This window comes from Pleuronectes platessa, chromosome 24 (assembly GCF_947347685.1).
Source record: "Pleuronectes platessa chromosome 24, fPlePla1.1, whole genome shotgun sequence".
In the NCBI taxonomy this organism is placed as follows: Eukaryota; Metazoa; Chordata; class Actinopteri; order Pleuronectiformes; family Pleuronectidae; genus Pleuronectes; species Pleuronectes platessa.
In genome coordinates, this window is record NC_070649.1 from 5,794,205 (window position 1) to 5,816,369 (window position 22,165).

General features: G+C 44.4%; 1 protein-coding gene across 2 annotated transcripts; it reads left to right on the forward strand.

Annotated features, from left to right (window-relative positions):
* Positions 1–451: 451 nt before the first annotated feature.
* abi2b (abl-interactor 2b) lies at positions 452–16,187 on the forward strand. 2 transcript variants are annotated; one of them, XM_053417020.1, is made up of 10 exons: positions 452–623; positions 4,235–4,402; positions 4,503–4,679; positions 5,851–5,954; positions 8,223–8,369; positions 10,218–10,342; positions 11,763–11,927; positions 12,675–12,761; positions 13,218–13,403; positions 13,613–16,187. In XM_053417020.1, the coding sequence occupies exons 1-10, from the start codon at positions 507–509 to the stop codon at positions 13,786–13,788; spliced, it is 1,452 nt and encodes a 483-aa protein (XP_053272995.1). In that variant the 5' UTR covers positions 452–506; the 3' UTR covers positions 13,789–16,187. The 2 variants fall into 2 exon arrangements, with proteins under 2 accessions (XP_053272995.1, XP_053272994.1); XM_053417019.1 differs by lacking the exon at positions 12,675–12,761.
* Positions 16,188–22,165: the final 5,978 nt, after the last annotated feature.

The window sequence follows — 22,165 nt, forward strand, 5'->3', positions numbered from 1 at the left end:
TGGGGGGACATCTGTGATTGAAAGTGGACTAAATCAATTTAGAACGAACTGATGTTTCAAAACACAGAAGCCACAAAGGGCCTGGCGCGCCTCACGTTCTACTTCAGTAGTTCAAATTTCTAACAAATTGTGTGGTTAACCACATTGTGCACACCCAAATGCAATCAAGAAAATCTGGCACTCCATCCGCCCCTGGGAGCCTCTCCTGCCGCTCTGGGATAGAATAAAAGAGGAATCCATAACAGGAGGTTTTGTTGCAAGTATTTCATAATAACCATGCCTAGAATAAGCCTGGAGCATTTTTCCAAACCACACAACTTGAGAAATATTGTTTTATCCAGTGGGGAGTTTCGTTTTTCTGCGTTTCTGTTCTCAACATGTTTTGGGAACCCCTGCTGGGGAGAGCCCCTGCAGTACCGCGCACGGCCGCGGCGGCGCCAGAGAGAGCCCCCTCCACCACCTTCCTCCACTACACATACACACACTGCTCCGCTAAAGATGTGAAAATGGCGGAGCTGCAAATGCTACTGGAAGAGGAGATTCCAGCAGGACGAAGCGCGCTACTGGACAGTTTCACCAATTTAGAACGAGTCGCGGAGTACTGCGAGAGCAACTATGTCCAGGTAGGCTGTCACCTGCGTGGGGGGGAAAAACACGGTGCGTGTGCGGAGGGGGGGAGGGTTTCTTTAATTTTTTTCGCGGCGGGGCGACAACTGATGCTCGGCTAGCTGCTGCTAACGCTGCCGACGTGGTTAGCTAGCTGGGGGCTAACGCAAAAACACAACCTGCAGTCGGGGCGTTTTCTCCCGCAGACGAACACATTGTGTGTCGTCACCCGCGTCGCGTTCACACCCGGAGGGGTCAGCGTTGTTTTTTGGGGGGCGCACCCCCCCTCCCCCTCCTAGTAATAACGGCGTGTGTGACTTGTACATCCCGCGGTGGGGGCTAGCTCGTTAGCCTGCTAGCTGCTCGGCATCAGCCACGGTCCAAATGACCAAACGGGGCGCCGTGAAAAATCAATTTCTGCGCGATCGGCCCCCGCTGCTACCTCGGCCAGCTGATCGGGCACCGGCCGGGGGATGCAGGAGCAGATCTCAGGCCAGATTCATCTCCATTGAGCTCCTCCTGACAGGAGATAAACCACTGATTTATGATGTTGGGACATTTTTAATGCTGCAGTCGTACACACAGTGAAATTAAGCATCTTAACGCGTCCCAACATCCAAGTTACAGGCTTTAAACTTCCTCATTTCTGATCCCTGCTTGAGCTTGAGGTTTAAAAGAAAACAGGGTGTTTTGAGCATGTATGTGTCGTGAAGTGATCATTTGGACTATCTGTGGCATGCTGCAGGTGGGCTGCCACTTCCCCAGCCATTCAGATCACCCCTGCTTTCTCTAATCACAGCCCCTGCTTTGATCGATGGAAAATCGGCTCCACGGTTGTGAGCGAGACGAGGTTTTGACAAAGGTGTGATGCTAAAAACCTGACGTCCTTGATGAACAGGGCTGATCAGTGATCAGGTCTGACAGGTTCTCCCGAGGAGGCGGCGGCTCCTGGATGCTGGCAACTTGGTGTCTGGCAAGCTGCCCTGGATTCCTCTACCCCTGCAAGGTTTACCCAGCTGCTCTCCAATGGGTATTACCACTAATAGAATAGACAGACAGTAGTATTCATCAGAGGGTTATTTAGTGGGATACTTGATATCTCAATTTCGAGCTGCAATTCACGTCTTCGGCCCTGCCCTGTCTGCCTCCGAGTCTTTACACATTAGTCATGTAGGGATGGACACTTGTTGAACTTGCGCTCTGAGAGTGTTTTGGCCTACTTATTGTTGTTCTTTCTGTTTGTTCACATTTGCTACAGATGCTCTAAAAATGCATTAGTCATGTCTAATCAATGGACATATAAATGGGCTTTACATCCAGCCCAGTATCGTCTATCCTTAGACTCTTGATTTGGATATGTAGTCTTATTAGTATTTCATTTTCTATTTGATAGTATAAGTCTCATATCTTACATCAAATTTCGAGGAACCTTGTCATGTTTTCTTATTTAGCTGGTAATTAGTAGAACATTTCCAAAAAAGGCTGTTGTATGAATTATAAGTTGCTAAACTTGTTAGAAACCTGTTTGTTACCTGCGGTTATGTTTTTGTCTGCGCTTGTTTGTTAAGCAAAAACTATTGGTCGGATCACGATGGAAGGATGCAGCCTGGATCAGGGAAGAAGCCCGTTCAATGTTGGGGCAGATCCAGGATTTTTTACTTTCTTATAATTGCAAGATGGGCTGTTTTTAAACGTTTTCATTTATTTCTTCGAGAATTATGTGTGAATCCTGATGGAGAAATTCATGTGTTGAGGCTTTCATATCCGAATACATATTTGGATATGAAAGATTTAATTGTGGTTTTATAGTGGAAGGTGTTTTTCAGCTGCTTCAATGTAACAAGTAGGCCTAGACACCTGTAATTGGCACGAATGAGTAGCTGAGAAAGAAAACATTTTCAAATGCAGGTGTCTATATCCATCAGTTTCCTACAAAGACACACAACAATACTTAGATTAAAAAATGTCTCCTTTCTGCTCTGCATGTAGCCAGTTTGTCCGGATCCTTTGGCAAAGCTGCACCCCCCACACTCCTGCATTTGCAGACTGTCCGATGATGTGTATGATTGGATGCCACTTTGCGACTCCTCAGAAGTTTTTTTTTTTGCTTGCATCACAAGCGCAGTTGGTTTCTCATTACAGAGGAATGGACATGTTCCCACTGAGGATGTGGCTGTTGTGACGAGTGAGGACACCTCTTCTTGTTCGATGTTTTGGGCTGCTTCTATTATGAATCTGTTTAAATCTTTCTGGTAAAGTCAGCACCACACAGACTGATGTTGGAAAAGCGCATAGATATTCAGTTTATTAAACAAGGACACACAGCAAATCCTCACATTTGAGAAGATAAAATGTCTGACAATAGTGAAATATGTCTCCAAAAGCACAAAGTGACCATTATTAAACAAATAAAAGCTGTAAGTCCACACATTCTAGAAGCAACGACAAAGCAGTTGGTGTCTTTTCTGCTTGAAAAATGTCTTTGACAATGAATGAATGACAGAAATAGTTGCATTCATTTCTAAACATTAAGTATGATATGCTGTTGCAGTCCAGCCCTGCATGCAGTGTCAGTGAGGAGCAGTTTCCCAGCAGCAACATTAGCTGATCCATCTGCACTTTGATGTTCCAGTTGATGTGCCCACGCTGCGCCCACGGCCCGAACCAGCTGCCTTACAAGACTCCTTTTGCTCTGGCTGCAGCCGTATTACCTGCTTCTCACTTCCTGCTCGTTAACTTTAAAACAAAGTATTGTTATATCCGCCAATGAGGGTATTCGTCAGAGATCGTTTATCTGTCAGATGGTTGTTTAGCAGCATTCCATAGAAATGATGTTTAGTTACGGTTTCATGACTCAAAGAAGGGACCGCTGTGTGTCATGTTAACCTGTGACATCGGATCTCTCACCGTTTCTCTCTCACGCAACGATGAATTTAAATTAAGCTATTACGAATACAACTTAAAGGGCTGATACACATGCCCTCGAGCTGTGTGATGGCTTTTAATGAATTGTATTTGCGTTAAATACTTATAAAGACATCAGGAACAGTTGTATTAATAAGCCGACTGTTGAAAGCATGAATTCTTTCTCTACTATCACTGTTGGCGTCACTCCTATTGCTTTGATTACAGCCTCTGATTTCACAATGGAAGTAAAAGAATGTTGGCAGTGTAGATGCAGGGATTCAATTTTCCTGCATTGTTAATGGGGAGCATGTGTTTTTAATAGGCGACCTCCTCACAGTGAGGTAATCTGTCACAGGGAATGTTTAAACTTTTCTAACATGACATTTCTCATCTTTATTTCATTATGCAACACAAAGTTGATTTATGACTAGACAGAAATAATCTACTAATATTTCGATAACTGATTTATATCAGTATTTTATATATCAACTTGTCTTTTGTGGGTCTGACAATATAGGTGATTGACTGCGAGGGCTTTTGACAACATCATCTTGGATAAAAGTTCATTTTAAAATTGGTTTGATTAGAAACTGTATTTTAATGAGATGTGCAACATGTGCCAGTGTGGATTGCTCCTGACAAACCGCTCCATCTTCATGAAATCCAATCCAAATATGTGCAGAAGTTCAGATGTCACCATTCTCTCTTCCCTCTTGTTCAGTCTCCAGACAAAGAGAGGGCGCTGGAAGAGACTAAGAACTACACCACCCAGTCTCTGGCCAGCGTAGCCTACCTGATCAACACACTGGCCAACAATGTCCTGCAGATGCTGGACATCCAGGCCTCGCAGCTCCGCCGCATGGAGTCCTCCATCAACCACATCTCACAGGTCGGGAACTGACACGCAAAGACTAATGATTACTTTGATATTCCTGCTGAATGTCAGTGTTCATTTGTGCCACGTCTTCCTCTGTACTTCATGTCTCCAGACGGTGGACATCCACAAAGAGAAAGTAGCACGGCGGGAGATCGGCATCCTCACCACCAACAAGAACACATCCCGCACACACAAGATCATCGCCCCAGCCAATCCTGAGAGGCCTGTGCGCTACATCCGCAAGCCCGTCGACTACAGCCTGTTAGACGACATGGGTCATGGAGTCAAGGTGGGGAATCTCTTCCTTCTACTTTAGTTTCACTTGTTAGACCTAATTTATATGGACGATTCACCGCTTCTGAAACAAATGTTTATACTAGGGTGGGTAGGGAAACATAAACTCTGAGTTATGTTTGTTTTTCTACCATCCATCTTTTTAAAATGTATTTTATGTGAAGGACTGTGCAGCTTTACATCTTTAGGTGTTAGAAAAATTATTCCGATGAATAATCCAAGAAGCAGAAATCAATAATACTGTGCGACAAGAACTTCATATTCAGGGTTCACATGCAGCGGCGGCTGGGAACCACTGCTGCAAGAGGACTAATGTGAATTTTTACATTTTAATTAGACCGACAAAAAATATTCTGAAAGTATGTGTGGAATTCAGAAACCGGATTGTGTTCGTGTTATGGGATTAATCTGAGCTGTTCACTGCAGACAATCGAAAGGAAAGGACTTTCAGAGGTCAAACGATCACTACTGGGTTTCAATGACAAGTAATGTTAGAAGAAATCAATGACCCGGGCCTTTCACTAGGATGGGAAATGTCACCCAAGACATTTGGCTAAATATAGCTTCTGTTTTTGTTAGTCTGTCACCTGCTATTGCTCCTGTACAGTCATGATTTTATCTAATAAAAAAGGTAAACAGGGCTGATTTTTGGAAATCTTGTTTCCCACTGACTTTGCAAACAAAGACGAGCTTGTTTCGCCGAAAGGTCTCAAAGAACAAATTCCTCCAATATCATCACTGAGCCATTATTGCCTGAATCTTACCGCCTTGGCTCTTTGTATCACATGCATGAATAATTGTTGTTTTTCTCCCCCCCATTTTCTCTCCTCCTTCACACACTAATCCTCTGCTTTCTTCTCTCCCCCCTCTTTCTGCTTGCCTTATTGTATCTTTATAATCAACCGTAGTGGTTGCAAAGGTTTAAGGTAAGACTATCAAAGTAAATGCCTCAAACGAGGGAGGTGATATGTGTTTGTTGAATTAATTAGTATTTGGTTTGGTTTGCTGTGGGAGTATTCTTTTTCCTTCCTTTTCTTTTTGAGATTCCTCACCGTTTAAAGAAATACTTTGACAAGACAGATAACTTTTGTACATGTTTTTACTCGTCTTAATTATCAAATTGATTGTATAAACTCACAAATAACCTCGAACATGTCCTGCTATAGGCCAGCGCCCAGAACATGAAGGCCGGAGGAGGCGGACTCCCTCGCACCAACCCCCCCACACAGAAGCCCCCCAGCCCACCCATGTCAGGCAAAGGGACCCTTGGGTATGTAAACTGTGCCAGCGCCTCGCTGGGAGCTCAGACGGACGTAAGGACGCAGACTGGTGTCTGTCAGAGACTGAGTGTGTGTGTTTTGTGGCTTTGGTACAGAAACCACGAGTCCTTCAGATGAGCCTGGTTGCTCCCAGTTTCATCATCTCCCCTTTACCTCTGTTTAATTAGTGTCCTCAGGGTGATTTAGAATGGACGTCAGTGGTAGTTCTCATCACAGCGGTAATCTTTGTTGTGGTTTTTCATCTGCAAGTGGGGAGACTGGGTTTAGAGTCTCTTTTTATTTTGGGAAGGCCCTTCACCAAATTTGTTCCTTTATCCCTTTGTCTCTTTACACAGGAGAGATTTTTACGTGAAACTCTCAAACATATCGCACACACCTCGTGAGGCACAATAAAGGACTTCTTCTGACTGATAAGTTTGTGCCAATGTGGATCTTGCACTCTGCCCCGAATATGGCAATCCCCTGGTGGTATTTTTATGCATATAGTCATCACTTCTTGAATTATGAAACTGGAAGAAACAGATTTTAGGGAAGAGAAAGCGCTAATAATACACTAACAACCAGCAAAGTTCTTCTTGTGAGAATGCCAACCATTAAGCCACCATTCTGCCCTGGGCTGTTGTTTAACCACAAAAGTAAAGTTTGGATGAAACTGTCAAATTTGAGTTTGCAGTGTCAAATATATAAAAAAAGTCATGTAATTGGGCCGGGGCTCAGCAGAATGTTGTGCACGTGGTGAGCACTCCGATCTCCCAGTCTTCAAGCTTTTCACTGGGATTTGTCTAATGCCAGGGGCGCAGGAGGAAAACGATTATAAAGGTCACTATAAATGTTCTTATGGTCTTAAAGCTGAAGATTTTTTAAAAATATTTCTTCTGTTCTGTGTCTTGACTGTCGGAGGTATCTCTTATCCCACAGGGACTCGGCTAGTGCAGCACATTAATGTTGTGTTGTTGTCACCCGTGGGACCTTCCTGGGCATCAAATGCAGTTTGTTCTCTGTGTATGTGGGAAATGTATGTCTGTGTGTATGTGTCCATAACCTCCACAATTGTCTGTCTCTGAATTTGTGATTGTGTTCACTCCTCCAAGGTGTGTGTGTGTTTGTGTTTGTGTGTCTGTCCCTTCAAGACGCATGCCGATCAACCACAGCTCCAGCTCTCCATGGCCCACCTTCCGCCGCAGCCTGTGGCTACGTGCGAACATCTTATTCGTGATTTTAATTTGTAGTTTCTCCTTTATTATTCAACTTCCTCTTCGTTTGTTTTTTCCAAATTTACTTTAATTTTTGTATCTTTTCGACCAAGCCCGCCCACTCCTGGCTGCCTCATATTCCTCACAGCAACGTTTTTGCCATAGCAACCGTGCTCAGAGATGGGTCATCCCACTGTGTCAGCTGGGAAATGAACATGCCACTGCATCTTCTCAGGCCCAGATCAATAAATATCAGGGTTCTGTTTTTCTTTTCCTCATTTAAAAAAAAAAACTTAGACGCCACCAGCATAGCGCTGCTGTCGGGTTAAAAATCACTTTCCATGTTTCTTTTTTAATGAATGTGCAAGTTGTAGGCGGTGATTCAAAGTCATGGTTGGGACACATTGGCAGAACTAATTGGAAATATTTCAGCCAATCTGACGCCACTTTTTTAACGTTTCTGGATCAATTGAGCACGATTTTCATTGTCTTGTGGCTGTCAGTGCAAAACACACACACCAGAAAACTGTCTTTTTCTACTTCTGTTCAACAAAGGGCTCACACCTATCTAGATCCTGTGGCATATCTGCAAGCAGAGAGCTCACTGTCATCAAAACAGCTTATTCCTCTTCAATTCTAACGCCACAAAAATCCATAAAAGGCGTGTGTGTGATTGCACGTTCCAAACTTTTCATCAGGCCTTTCAGTTTGGAGGTTACTAGCTCTGAGGAAGTGGATCCCGTAGTGAATGGGACTTTGCAAACTCAGGAATTGGAAGGGGAGAAGATTGCTACATTCCTTTAAATCTTCCTGACCGTGGAGACTTTGCACATCTTATGGAAATGTGGTTTTTAGGCGATGGCAGCGTTCCGCCCTGACGTCTGCTGTTTGCCCCTCAACACATGTGGACCCCAGCCAACCCCCCCCCATCCCCCCGATGTTCACCACCTGACATACCCCCTTTTTTAAGTTTGCACTTGTTTGTTTCTTGCTCTCCTCCTCCCCCCTCCCCTTCCCCTACACTTCTCTGTGGATGCCCCCTCCCCCCTCCTGACCCTCTCGCAGGCGCCACTCCCCCTATAGGACGCTCGAGCCGGTGCGTCCGCCCGTTGTCCCTAACGACTACGTCTCAAGCCCGACGCGCAACATGGCGCAGCCCCAGCAGAGCCCTGCACGCACTGCATCCGTTAATCAGAGGAACCGCACGTACAGGTACCCCCCTCCCCTGTTCCCAGCATGCCTCTCAACACTTCTCAAACAAGCCCCTTTTTTCCTCCACCTACTACCCCTTTCTTCTTCTCCTCTCCCACACTTTAAAAGTGCGAGCAAGCATCTGAGTCTCTTCTCCCCTCTTCTTCAACTCTGAAGTAACTTATAACTGAAAGTATATCACTCCCGTCTCTTTTTTTTCCACCTCAACTCACAAGTATGACCTCATTTAACAGTTCCAACTTGAAAGGAAAGCCCAGATTAACACTTTATTTTGAAACCCCTCACCTACATGCCCTCCTCCTGGCTCAAATGAGGACGAGGTAGAGATTGCAAGGCGAGACACAGGTTCCTGTGGTGATCGAAATAAATGGGCAACATCGCCTCACAGCCCTGTCAACCCAAGATGACTTCCATCCCGAACAGACACATATTCATAGATCTCCTCTCTACTGTCGCTGATCTGTTGCCCCAAAAATCTTTAACCTTCCTAGTCCGGAAATAGACAAGACAACTTTCCCCCGACACTCCTCTCAGCACGAGTCTTAATCCGCATCACTCCATCCATAACTCATTCTCTTCATCTCCCAGCCATGCGCTCTCCTCTGTCCAACCAAAAGTCTGCCCCATGTGTCTTGATGCTTCCTGCTTTTTATATCTTTGTCTTCGTCCTGCGTCTTGTCGTTGGTGAGGCTTATCGCTGCTGTGACACATAGTCATCTCTAAAGCATAACCGCTCACGCTAACACATGAATGCTCATGAGGGTGCCACGTTATTAACCGGAGTTATTGAGAAGCCAGGGAAGGGGATGCGACACACACCATTACGTGAACACCCATTCTAGGCTGGTAGCAACTGGAATATTAAGATGAATGACACTCATATTGTTTTGAATACTATTAATCAGCATTAATCTCACTCGTGCAAATGATGTTTCCCTGCCCCCTCCCCCAAAATAAGTTTCTGTTCTTTCTGATGGCCCTGGAACTATCGCTAGTTTGCAATCTTTGATCGTCACTGATTCATCAAACACAAATGTTTGTATACAGCTTATTCGCACAGTAGCGTCACAGTGGCTGCCATAAATATGAGTGTTAGGATTACGATTTTTTTTCAGCTTGTGCAAATGAGCTGAAAGCACCAGCAGATAAGGGGATGACAGAGCGTCGCTTCAGAAAGCAAAGCAATTGCATCAAAATGAATAAGGAAGAGTTTTCAGTCTCTGTTGCACCGTTCAAATATCAGAGTTGGTCCAAAGTCTGCAAGTGAGAAACAACAAGGTCGTAGCTACTTTCTTATCATTTTATTTAATCAGTTATCTGATAGAGTAAACTAGTATTCGTGGATATGAAATTGAGAAAGCCGGAAGCATCCAGTGCTTGTCGGATGGTCAAACTGCATCCAGAGGCCGCACCCAATTTCTTCAAGCTTACAAAACCCGACAGTTTGATACTTCAGCCCACTTCTCTTTCAATCTGTTCTTCATCCTGTACACAACTTATGTGTGACTGCAACACTATTCATTTGCACAATTATGTTGTTTACTAGCACTGTAAGTGAAGTTTCTGGCCCCTTCTATTATGGCTGACTTTTACCTGCAGTTTAAAAACAGCTGTAAACACACTTGCTTTTCTACATGGTTGCATGACGGGTCATATGAACTCTTCCACCCCCCCCTCGATAATACCCGGCCTTTGAGTGAATTACCCTGGGGTTACCTTTCAAATGTAGGCCTCAACATTTATGTGTTAAGACGAATTGCGCAACAAAGGCAGTTTCTCCCAGAGGTCTGAATGTGCGAGTGTGCCTGAGTGCAAGTGGCCTGATTTCTTTTGCCACCCTACCACCAGCAGTGGGAGCAGCGGAGGCAGCCACCCCAGCAGCAGTCGCAGCAGCAGCCGGGAGAACAGCGGCAGTGGCAGCGTGGGCATACCCATCGCTGTGCCGACCCCGGCCCCGCCCAATGCCTTCCCAGGTAACGCCTCTTTCTTCTGTCCTCTCGAGGAATCTGACTGCATGAGGATTTAGTGATTGAAACTAACTTGACTAATCTTTTTTCAAATGTCTGAGTCTACACTCCGGGTTTCAAATGGTTTTAAATTCAAATCACAATGTGTGACAGCCTGGATCTACTGCAATCCTGTCTTCCCTTCTCACTCTTATCTTGACCTCCTTCACCTATCTTTTCTCTCCTTCCGGATTGTTTTGTAACACCTCTTCAACTCCCTGACCTTCGGCCCCTCGGCTTCAGTCCCTGTCCCATCCAACCCCGCCAAACCTCCCTCCAACAACCCCACCTCCGCCACAACCCCTGGTCCCCCGGGGCCCTCTGCCCTAGACAGCCCCCCACAGGCCCCCAACCCACCTGTAGAGATCCCGCCTGTACCACCACCCCCTCCCCAGCTCCCCGCCACTGCGGCCCCCACTGGCACCGCCACATTCGGCAACCCTGCACAAGGTGAGTGTGAGAAACGGTGGGAGAAGCTCACCCGCTCCCTCTCCACATCCTCCATCCTGCCTCCCCCTGACATGCATCCTCTCCCGCCTTGAGACACAGATGTGTTCATCCACTGATGTGTCATCAACCAGCATATTTAATGGTATTGTCTGACGGCTTGTTACTGTCGATCAGTTATTGATCAAGTCTGGTCTTCAGGGATAATGTTAACCAAACGCTAGTAAACAAAATCAAACCTAGAGCTGTTTTGTTGGTATCTCATGTCCTGCAGTTTCACTGATTGACAGTCAGTGGCAGTAATACGCAGATAATTCCAGTTTATTATTGCCTTCTTGGAAAATCTTCAGCAGCAGGTCTCATGTTGACTTCCGTTCTACCTTTTTAAGCAAACAGCTGAGAAGAGAAATTCCACTTTTAAAGGTCACTGTAGAGAATATTGATCAAAACTGTCCCTGATATCAGAAAGTCTGGATCACACAGCCTGGTTTCATGTGCCGCCGCTGGATTCCCCGCTCTTCATTCTTCACAGCATCTCATCAGCTGCCTGCGTCTGTGTTGATGATGTTCTGATCTATAATGCATGAGCCGTGTGGTGAGAAGCTTTCGCAGTGAATTCTTCATTTCGTTTGAATTTCTTTCGCCTTTTCTCTGTGAGTTGTGTGGCTGCTGGATATTGTCCTTTTCAGTCAATGTGCTGTGCTACTGTTCATGGTATAATGTGAAAAAGGTTTTCATATCAAATTTGAATCATATTGTTTAAGGAGCTGCTTTAGAAATGTATCCTGAAACCAATTATCAGGTTTCTTAACTATCATTAACTAAAATGCCTTGATACAACCCACTGAAGGATTGTTTCTGTTTGAGAGCCAGACAAAGATCAAGCTCTCCAACCTCACTGAATGACTCTCTGCTTCCCCCTGGTGTCGTCTCTCCTCAGGTGCTCAGCAGTTCTACAGCATGAACCGCCCGGCGCAGCCACAGCTACAGCAGAACTCGCAGGTGGGAGGCTCCCTGCCGTACCGCCGGCCTTCGTCTGTCACCGGTCAGCCCAACATGGCCCAGAGCCAGCTCAACGGGGGACCACACTTCGCCCAGAACCAAGGTTTGTTTATCCCAAGGAGTTTAAGTGGCTTTATTAAACAATTTCCTCTAAATAACTCAAAATTAGATAGTTATTACCTTTATAACTGTCAAACAAACCTAATCATGTCCTTTGTATTGAAGCAGGAAATAATATCCACTACGATTATTACTACTAATAGCTGTTTAAAATTGTTGTTGTAATCCGGTTTCCTTTCAGTCTTAAATCTCGTCGTCTGTTTATTTATAAATCCGCTCGCTTGGATTCCAGCTTCTCTCCAAACTTTTAGATTTCAGAGGGAGCAGATCACCAAAGTCTTACTCTGCTGTTTGTATCTCTTCAGAAAAGATCCGTCTGTTGTTGTGGTCTGACATTTTCCCATTCGATTAACTCCCCCCCCCCCCCCCATTTGTCTCTAGCACGGTCTGCTCGAGTGCTACGCTTTTATTTCTATCCGAGCTCAAATGTCAATTTGCATCAGAGTGATTTGTGCAGTATGTTCTTAAGAGTATGTTTCTGTTGGTCATGAAAATTCCATCCGTACAGCCACAAATGGAAAGAATAAATAATAACAATGGATGTCCCAGGTTTGTGCTTTGCTAAAAGTCGTTGTCTGCAGATTGTCTGTGCTCTACATGTTTATCTAATCTCATTTTCTTGTGTCTTTGCTGTCCTCATGTCTGTCCCACTGCGACGCACCCTCTCTGGCCCTGTCCTCCTCCATCTCCGTGTGTTGATTTTATTTTACCTATTTGTTCTCGGTGATAGCCGGCCCGCTCGCGCCCCCTCCCCCCTCCATGCAGATCACCCCTCAACTGCCTCTGATGGGCTTTGTGGCCCGAGTTCAGGAGACTAGTAAGTGGCTCTTCAGCTCCTCGCTCCCTCTGCATGATCTCCGTTTGTTTGGAACCCTCTCCCCCAGCAGTTAGTGAGCATCAGTGGTCCGTCCCCTCTAGGTGACCAAACCACCGAAAGCATGATATGAATAATGAGGCCCGTTGGTGTTTGTCCATGAGCATGATGATGTTTCTACATATCTGTGTCCTCTTTGATTCCTCTCAGTGATCCCAACTGTCCAGCTCCTTCTTAAATTTCTCTAAATGCAAGTTGAATCAGTATGTGCACTCTTTGTACCCGATGTATCGAACCCTTCTGAGTTTGACGTATAAAGTTTCTTTTCATCCAGCATGGTCTGTTTCTGTTCCTTCCTTCAGTGCATGTGAATTTCAATCCCTCCTCTTTATCCCTGTACTTCTCTCCTCTCCTCTAACTGCTTCTTCTTCTTCTTGCCTCCCTGAAAACTACTTCTAGTCTCAGACGTGCCGCCCCCACCTCCGCCTTCCGACGAGCCGGTGTTTGACGAGCCGACGCCTCCGCCACCGCTGCCGGATGACTACGAGGATGAAGAGGACGAAGACGAGTCGGCGGTGGTGGAGTACAGCGACCCGTACGCCGAGGAGGACCCGCCCTGGGCCCCACGCAGCTACCTGGAGAAAGGTGTGACATCATCGCTCCCTGAAATACTACAGCAGACACCCGCGAGGGCTGAGTGACTCACTCGCACCTTTCCTCAATTGGGACATAGTGTTTGTTTGCAAAGTTTGAAATTACAAAAGAATTCTTTGTCCTTCAAGTTTAACATGTAGGAAAACGCCTGCATCTTCTTCTGTTTCGATGACCATGTGATCATTGTTTCGTTGACTCAGTGGTGGCCATCTACGACTACAGCTGCGACAAAGAGGACGAGCTTTCGTTCCAGGAGGGCGCCATCATCTACGTGATCAAGAAGAACGACGACGGCTGGTACGAGGGCGTGATGAACAGCACCACGGGCCTCTTCCCCGGCAACTACGTCGAGTCCATCATGCACTACGCCGACTGAACTATCCCCCGTCTGAGAGGAAGAGGAGCGGGAGGAGCTCTTGATGAGGAAGGGAAGGGGTTTAAGGTCAAAGACTGTGATCAGGTAGAGTATGATCACCTCCGTGCACGGAGAGAAGAGAGAAGCAGGTGGGAAGACGGAGCAGTTTTTAAAGAAGTTGCAACATGACAAACTGAAGCCCTGTCATTCTCTCGACATAGTCGCCATTGTAAAACAACCACTACTCTAGATATATCCTTCCCTGACATATTTCTTTCTTTGTTTCTTTATTTGACTGAGGACTGGAACGGTGATGGATTTGTTGTATTTTGAGAGTTTTGTGTTACATCGTGAGGCCACTACATTGAATTTTTGCTTCATCTGTTTCTTTTTTGGGATTTGTTTAACCAAATTGCCCTTATTTTTAAGAATATTTATTGGATTTTGTAGTGGTATAAATGGTGAGCAGGTAGATGGGGCTGCTGAGAGGGATTTCTACGTTGCAGCCTCAGAGAAAGGGCTGGAGAAGAATGTGTCGGCCCGTGTAGATTCTCTCCTTAACACTCCAGAGACGTTTAAGAGAAAAACACACCTCTCGCTATATATATATATATATATATATAAAGTATGATGCAACAACAATATCCTCGAAGGGGACAAAGTAGTCATTTCTGTACTTGACAAAACTTTTTAGTTAGGTACCTCAGCAGGGAGTGCGCCAAAGCTGACATTTATTAAGATAAGCACATCAAATGTCTTAAGGTGACACACTAAGCAAGATGAAGGTGGGTCTGTGAAGACGCCTGAAGGCCAACGGAAAACCCCCGAGAGTGGTTTAAATCCACATTCACCTTTATTTTCAAAGTTTATTTAATTATCCGAAAATGTTTTGCACCATTGCAAGTCCGAGGTTGAACTCAAGGGGGCGAGTTGACTCACTACATTCTCCACTTTTGCTGGCCAGTGTGCGTTTTATGGGTCCAACCCACAAGTGAGAGGAGAGCAAGAGCTCGTCAGCTGCACAATGACCTGGATTATGAAGTCTTACTCCGCAGCTCCTGTCGTGAACAGTAGGAACGTTTCAGCTCGGCCGGCGCACTAATCGTTTGCAGTGATCCTACGCACTCGACACGAAGGGTTGATTTTTATTTTTTATGTTGTCAAGAGTTTTACCAAGGTGGTCCAGGATCAAGTTTAGCTTGCAGAGCGGCAGACTGCATGTTTCAACAAGGGGGAAGAAAAAAACAACCTTTTCTCTTCTGCTCTTCTGAAGATTAATGTCTTAATACTTTTAGATATGGTGTGGTTTGGTTTTTTGATATTCACCTACAACGACGACACATTTAGGTCATATCTAAGATGCTTGTGCCATATTGAAGTGTGTGTTGCTGTTCCAAGGTTCTCACTTCATTTGCAATAAATTGGCCGGAGTGGGGTTGGATTTGTCGTTGAGACACAAAACTTTATTCTCTCCTATTTTTTCATTTTTCTCCATCCGTTTTCCCCCAAGTTACTTTAAATCAAAAGCACATACATTTGTAGTAAAAAGGTGTAGAAGAAGAAATAATATAAATGTGAGATGTATTACGTCCTCAAAAAACGGGACTTATTGAATATGAAAAGAAGCCAGCTGTTGTGTTGAAATGGTTTTAACCGTCGCAAGCCCCCGATAATTCTTAACGGCGTCAGTTTAGGCATCGTCGGTCCTCCGTACTGTTTCCAATACGCTTGGATGTTGGGTGTTTGCGAGGGCTCAGTGCTTGTACTTATGTCAGAATCTTTATTTTCTATTAAAAAAAAAAAAGAAATAATAACAAGTGGGTCTGTATGTGAGTCTTGCATGCCATTGTTCTTATCTGTACTGGTGTCCCAAAAAAAAAACCCTGTGTGGCAAGATCACCCATTCTCAAACAGACAAGCAGCCCTGCAGCTCTGACCCGGTACCGCCAGCCTCATCCAAAGAGACTGTACCCACCTTACTTCAAGCCCGCCTCCGAGGAGTCGTCTCTGACCCGCGGGGGGGAGGACGGAGGGGAAGGGACCTGGCTCCCTCCCCCGTCAGTAGCCGCCATTGCGTCAGTGGCGAAAAATCCTGTGTGTGAGCTGCTCGTGAATCCTGCGGACAAAGAACCCCAACCGGAGGGAGGGAGGGAGGGAGTTGAACGGATGACGATAAATGTCAATGCTCAAGATCAATTGCAAAAAAAGCTTGACTCTTGGTTTTTATTTCTATTTTCCAACGCTCCAAATGGAAAGCCCGGGTCTGCAGGATTCACAGCCCCTGGAGTCACAGGCGTCCCTCGGGATGCGGAGTCTAAACAGTCCATAATGCCATTGTGTTGCACAGTTAAAGTTGAATTGCAGAAGTATCATATTTGTAAAATTCATGAGAACAAAGACAATAAAGTTATTAAGATTTACGGTGTAGTTATGTCTTGGTGCTTGTTTGTATGTATTTGCGCATTAATGATTGGGATTACATCTTCAAATGTTCACATTTCAAAGCTTCTTTTTGATTGTCAACGCTGCTGCAGTCAAACTACATGAAATCATTTAAATTAGATATAGGTTTTCAATATTGTTTCACATTTGGGGTGAAGTAGTTTATTTCATGGTCTTAAAGAACTTTGGTTTCCCAACTTATTCTTATTAATTCATAATCCTTTAAAACATAGCAACAACCACATGATAGTGAATTTATTCTATAAAAGACAGTTAAAGCTAAACTCTCCAGGATATTCCAACAAACGTAAAGGTTGAATAATACCCTGGATAAAATATTACAGCACTAATGTTCCACAGCAGAGCTCACACATATTCCACATATTAGAATGTCTCTTTGATACATAAGGATTCTGCTGCACCTCCTAGATTAAGTTACAGGGACAATAAAAGCATATTCAGATACATTTGGTGTCCCAATGAGCTGTTGTGTCCCACGGGTTCATTGTCACGGCATCACTCAATGCATGATCATGTGACAGCACCAGTGGGTTTCTGTATGTTTGTACTGTGCAATCACATACCTGTCTGTCTATCTGTCTGTCTGTCTGTCTGTCTGATCACTTTAAGATAATGAATGCGTTTTTGCAAGACCTCCAGAAATGTAAGATCTTACAAAAACTTCTCCTCTCTCTCTCTCTCCCCCCCCCTCTTCCTTATCCCTTTCACTCCTGTTATCTCAATCAGATCCCCTCTCTGTCTCTCTTCCTCCCTTCTTCAGCTACCCCCCCCCCCCCCCCTCTCTCTCTCTCACAAAAAAAAAACAATATTTCATTCAACTCACATGGAAAAGTTTTTGCAAGATCTCACAACATTTTCTCAGGATCTCAAACATTTTTTCTTCTTTCTGACATTTTACCCTTCAGGCAAAAAGCAGGTAATTGCCTAATAATTCAAAATGAAAGAAATATGCATGAGATGTTTGCTTAAGCAGCTTGAGTGTGAATAAAATGCTTTGCTCACTTCCACTGATGCACAGTTTCCAGAAGAATGTTCTTTTAAAACCAGGTTAAGTCGAGATGTTTGGAATCTCACCTTCCTGCCGGAACACTTCCTGTCACCTGGCAGCTCCGTGTTCTCCTCTCCTTGCAGCCGAGCTGAATGGAACAGGCTTCATATTGTGTATTGAGACAAGACAGGCGATATAAGTGCTACCTTCAGCATGACTCCTCCTGAGCTTTGACAGCTAAGAGCAGGAGGAGAGATGGATGGAATTTAAATTTGAAGCGTGTGAATGAAGAGGTTTGGGGGGGGAAATCCCAGTGAAAAGTGGACTTATCTTTTTACGTGTGCAGACAGGATTGGCACGGAAACGGGGGGGCGAGACGTGTCAGAGGGATTCTTCTGTTTGGTCGTGAGGTTCAAGGCTGGGGGGAGGACAAGTTCTGACAAACCCCGTTACACATCGCCCGCTTTCCCTCTGCACATAATACATCTATACTACAAAATACATTTATTGGAGTGGAAACTTCCTGAATCAAACTTGTCCTTGTCTTGAAAGACTTGTGGGTTCAGCTCCCTGACCTTTTCGCCGTGTGTGCATGTGCGTCTCGTGTGTGGATAGTTATGGAGCGTCTGTCATCATGTGAAGCCTTTCTCTCTCCTGGAGGAATGCAGTTTCTTAGCCGGCATCGCAGACAGGTGTCACACCGCAACGCCAACGTGCCTGAACAGAGGCTCAGTCAAACGCATGGGGAACCTATGAGCCGGATGCCCCGACTCTTCTAGGAATAAGTTCGACTTTATGTTTCCACAAGTAGCAATCTCCCCAGGGGGCTGAGGCTGAACTCAAATCAGTGAGATTTCACCAACATATGAACACCACACCTCAGTATTTACGATTTAAAAGTGTTATATATGTTGTGTTTGTAATAACACTCGATCTTCTGCAGAAACAATAATAGTACATGTTGCTCAAAGGCGCATTGCACATTATATAGATATAGGATTTTTACTTGTAATAGAGTATTTTTGCAGTGTTGTATTGGTATTTCTACTCAAATAAAACATCTGGTAACTTCTCCCACCACTTTCAATAATCAAAAATCTACAGTCAGGGCCAGAGAGAGTGTCTAATTGAATAGAGGCTGTCATCTCCCACATTGTCCCTTTTTGTAAAATCAGACAATTCCTGGTTTGTTTCCCTCCATGAGCCACTTTCCTCGTGAATACTACAAACTCTATTCAACATGTGTTTTTGCTCCATTTTCGTCCGTGGCCGACTCCACTTTTCTCTTCCACTCTTGTCAGCTGCCACATCAGTTCTCTGGGATTCAATATAGTGGATTTAACAGCTTCATGCAGCCTGAGGCGGAGCTTTCAGAAAGGTCAGACCTCAGACACTAATGTGAAGTATGGTCCTCAGGCCTTCAGGCTGCACTGTAAATTAACTCAGGGCTGATCCGTCAAGGCAGCCACTTTCAAAATAAAAGCAAATGTGTCCAAATTGTGGGTTCCTTGATATGTTCCTGATTATCTTAATCTATAATAATAATGTATTAGTCTAATTCTGTATTAATCTCAATCTGCAATGTAACTATTCATTTAAGAGAGTTAAGTACACTTCAAGTGTACTCTAATAATACTGCAATAAAAAACTTTTTACTTATACCTGATATACAGTTAGGTATTTAAAATAATAAAAAAATAATAAAAACATTGAAAATAATCGTATTAAATAAACTGATTTCCCCCAAAACACATCATAAAACATTCACATTGTATTTTACAGATTCAGAATCCATGTGAATCATAGTGTGGCCAGTTTATCCATTTGGAATTGGAGAAATCAAACCTACAAGTGGAGCTTTTATTCTGAAAAAGAAACGCAGGAAGTTCTCGTGTGCTTCCCTTCCCGCTTGACACCCGGCGCCTTTTTTCGCGGCGCTGTGCGTAAAGGTGCGCACATCCTCGTCAGGTGGACACGCGGCTGGTCATCTTCCTGCAGGAGCGTGTGTGTGTCTGTGTGTGTGTCTGTTTGTGTGCGTGTGTCTCCTGGACATGAGCACACCTCCTCTGAGCCCCTGAAAGGATTCTTACCCTATTTTTTATTTTTCCCTGTCAGAGTTAAAAAAGACAAAACGCGCACTTTGGGGAGGATGCGTGGACGCGACAGGTGGGCGACGTGGAGCTGCATCTCCATCCTGCTGCTGGTCGCACGGACACGCGCCCAGCGCAGAGGTAAAGGATGCTGAGTCTAATCTTATATGGCATTTTAAATTCCGGATATGTGTCTCTTTCAGTGGAACAATGGAGAAAAGTGCAGTGAAAATGTTTGAGAATTACTCAAAACTTAATTTCTTTACCTCAGTAAACTTAACTCTGTGACTTTTAAATGTAAAATGACATGTTCCTTCCACTTGTGCTGCTTCTGTGGGAATAATATGTGCTGACACAGGATTTCCTCCAGCCTGGCGTTTCAGGCTGGAATGAGGCTGCGGCTGACTCGAATGTCTGGACTTGTCTATTGGGAATTAGAAATCTCCTCCACTGATAAAAGGGCTCTACTGTACTTTGTTGCCTCTTTGTTTGCTCTTGCACAGAGTGTGTCGAGGCAGCAGGATGGAACCTGACCTCTGTGTTGGGTGGATCGTGCACTGACCTGTGAGGGGATTTGAAATAATCACCTATTTTATTTAATTGGAGGATTTATTTCTGATATTTGCTGCCTCTTGCTGATGCTGTGGGGCGGCAGAGGTTCAGGTTTCTCTATTTGCTTTGTTTGAACATGGATGGAGACAGATGGGCCCCTGGGAGCATACAGTGTGTAGAAATCCCCCCCCCCCCCCCCCAGCCCCTGAGGGCAGGACCACCGCACAGAATAGAGACGCACACACACAAAAAAAGGAACACAAAATGATGAACGGCATTTTAGTTTCCTTGTCTTTGAGTGTTTTAGATGACCTTTGTGTTGCCGCCCTTTGAGGAAGAAACCCTGGCCATTGGGCATCTTAGTGTAGTTTTGTGTGTCTTTTTAGCCATTTTGCATTTGTGTTGTTGTTCTGCATCCCTTTGGCTGTTTTGTGCAATTTTGTAGTGACTTTTTACTTTGTGACCATCTTGCATGTTTGTGGTCCTTTAGTGTCGTCTTTTTGCGTCTCTCCTCATTGTTTTGCTGCCTCTTATCTGTAGTCGTCTGATTGAGTTTCCAATGGGAAATATGAACCATCACGTTAAAGAGAGGCTCTTGTTCATTGTGTGGATTGTGTTGACGTGTGTGTGTGGTTGTGCTCCTGAGTTGAGTGTAGAATGATAAGTCCACTTGCAGGCGTGGGATGTTACCTGTGCACGTGCTTGTCCCTGTGTGTGTGTGTGTGTGTGCGTGTGCGTGTGTGTAGAGGGTGGGGATTTGTGGTTGTCTCAGATTTTCCCCTCTTCAGGGCTTGTCGGTTCCTCCCAGAAAAAACAGACGCTCTTCATCGCCTAATTTTTACCTGACAGTGGTTTTCCCTCCTCTGCACACACACACACAGACACACACACACACACACACACACACACACACACACACACACACCTACACACAGACACACACATTCAGGCATGTCCGTACATTCATGTAGAGACACACTACTCTTTATGCAGAAATTCTCCACCAAGCTTCACTGTAAAAATGCAGCGAAGAACTTTTTAAGACCAGACCAAGTCTCTTCTTAAATAATCCATTAACATCCCTGATTGTTTCATTTGAATAATCTGTAGCTACAAAAAGGGGCAAAAATATCTAATTGTATTCATTCAAACATTCAAACATAAGAAAAAAGTTCCAAAAAGGGTGTAAATGTATGTAACAGAAAATCTTTACTCATTTTCAACCCATGATTTGCTTGGTGACCCCTCAGATAGAATCTCTGTAAACGTATTAATAGAACCCTAATTCAACTTCATTTTGAATGCTTTTCACATTAATATAACATTAGGAGTTTAGCATTTTGTGTCGCTTGATTATAAAATATAGAAATTGCAGCAGCTTTGAAAGGTCTTCTGGGTAATGTAGGAATTCTAGAAAAGGGCAAAGCAGGATGCTGGAATGTGAATCCTCTAAATTAGGAAATGTAAACTCTTCTTATTCCATCTCTCACTTTAGGATTCAAGGCTGGATTTTTTTTTTTTGCCTTCACAGTGAATCCTCACAGTTTAAATCTCCCTTGTTTAGTTTTTCCCTGACATTGGACATTTTATAACACCCCTCGGATTTACTGTAATTGTGTTTACACGGCGTCGAAGCACTTTGTGGCAGTAAGCTGTAACACAAGCAGCGGCCCCGGGTGGCCAAACTGCCTTGTTTCTGTTATTTCTGATGCTATACTTCATCACAGCAGACAACAAATGAGGCAAATAAAACCTGTGTACTGTTTTAGCCGTGCACACTCACGATGCAAGGGCATTGTCATCAGACCGGGGGGGGGAAGTTTCACGCTGTTTATCTCACAACGTTTTGTCTTTTATTTCCTGAACGCACGGCTGGTCCTGCGTGTCTGATCACGACTCTTCCATCAGAAAATATCTACGCTGCATTTATGCATTCGCTGGCTGAAATTCTCATTTTCTGTTGACGCCTCGGGCTGCATGTGGTGAGCTTTACACAAAGTCGGCATCAAGCCCGCAAAACTCACCTTCAAATAAACGCATTTAATAACACAGCTGCAGGGCAGGTTGAAGACACTGGGTTGGGTTAACACTTGATTTGCCATCTTTATTAGAAAATAGCAGAATTTTATCCTTTTTATAATCAACACACCCAAAAAAACTGACATTATTTGCTGGTCTGCTCAGTTTTGTAACTTTTAAACTGGATTATCGTTGTATTTTGGAGACTTTCTCACCAGCTGCAGCGCGACATGACACATTTAATACCAACAACATCAAGCACAGCAGTCTTCTCAAGCGGGATGAA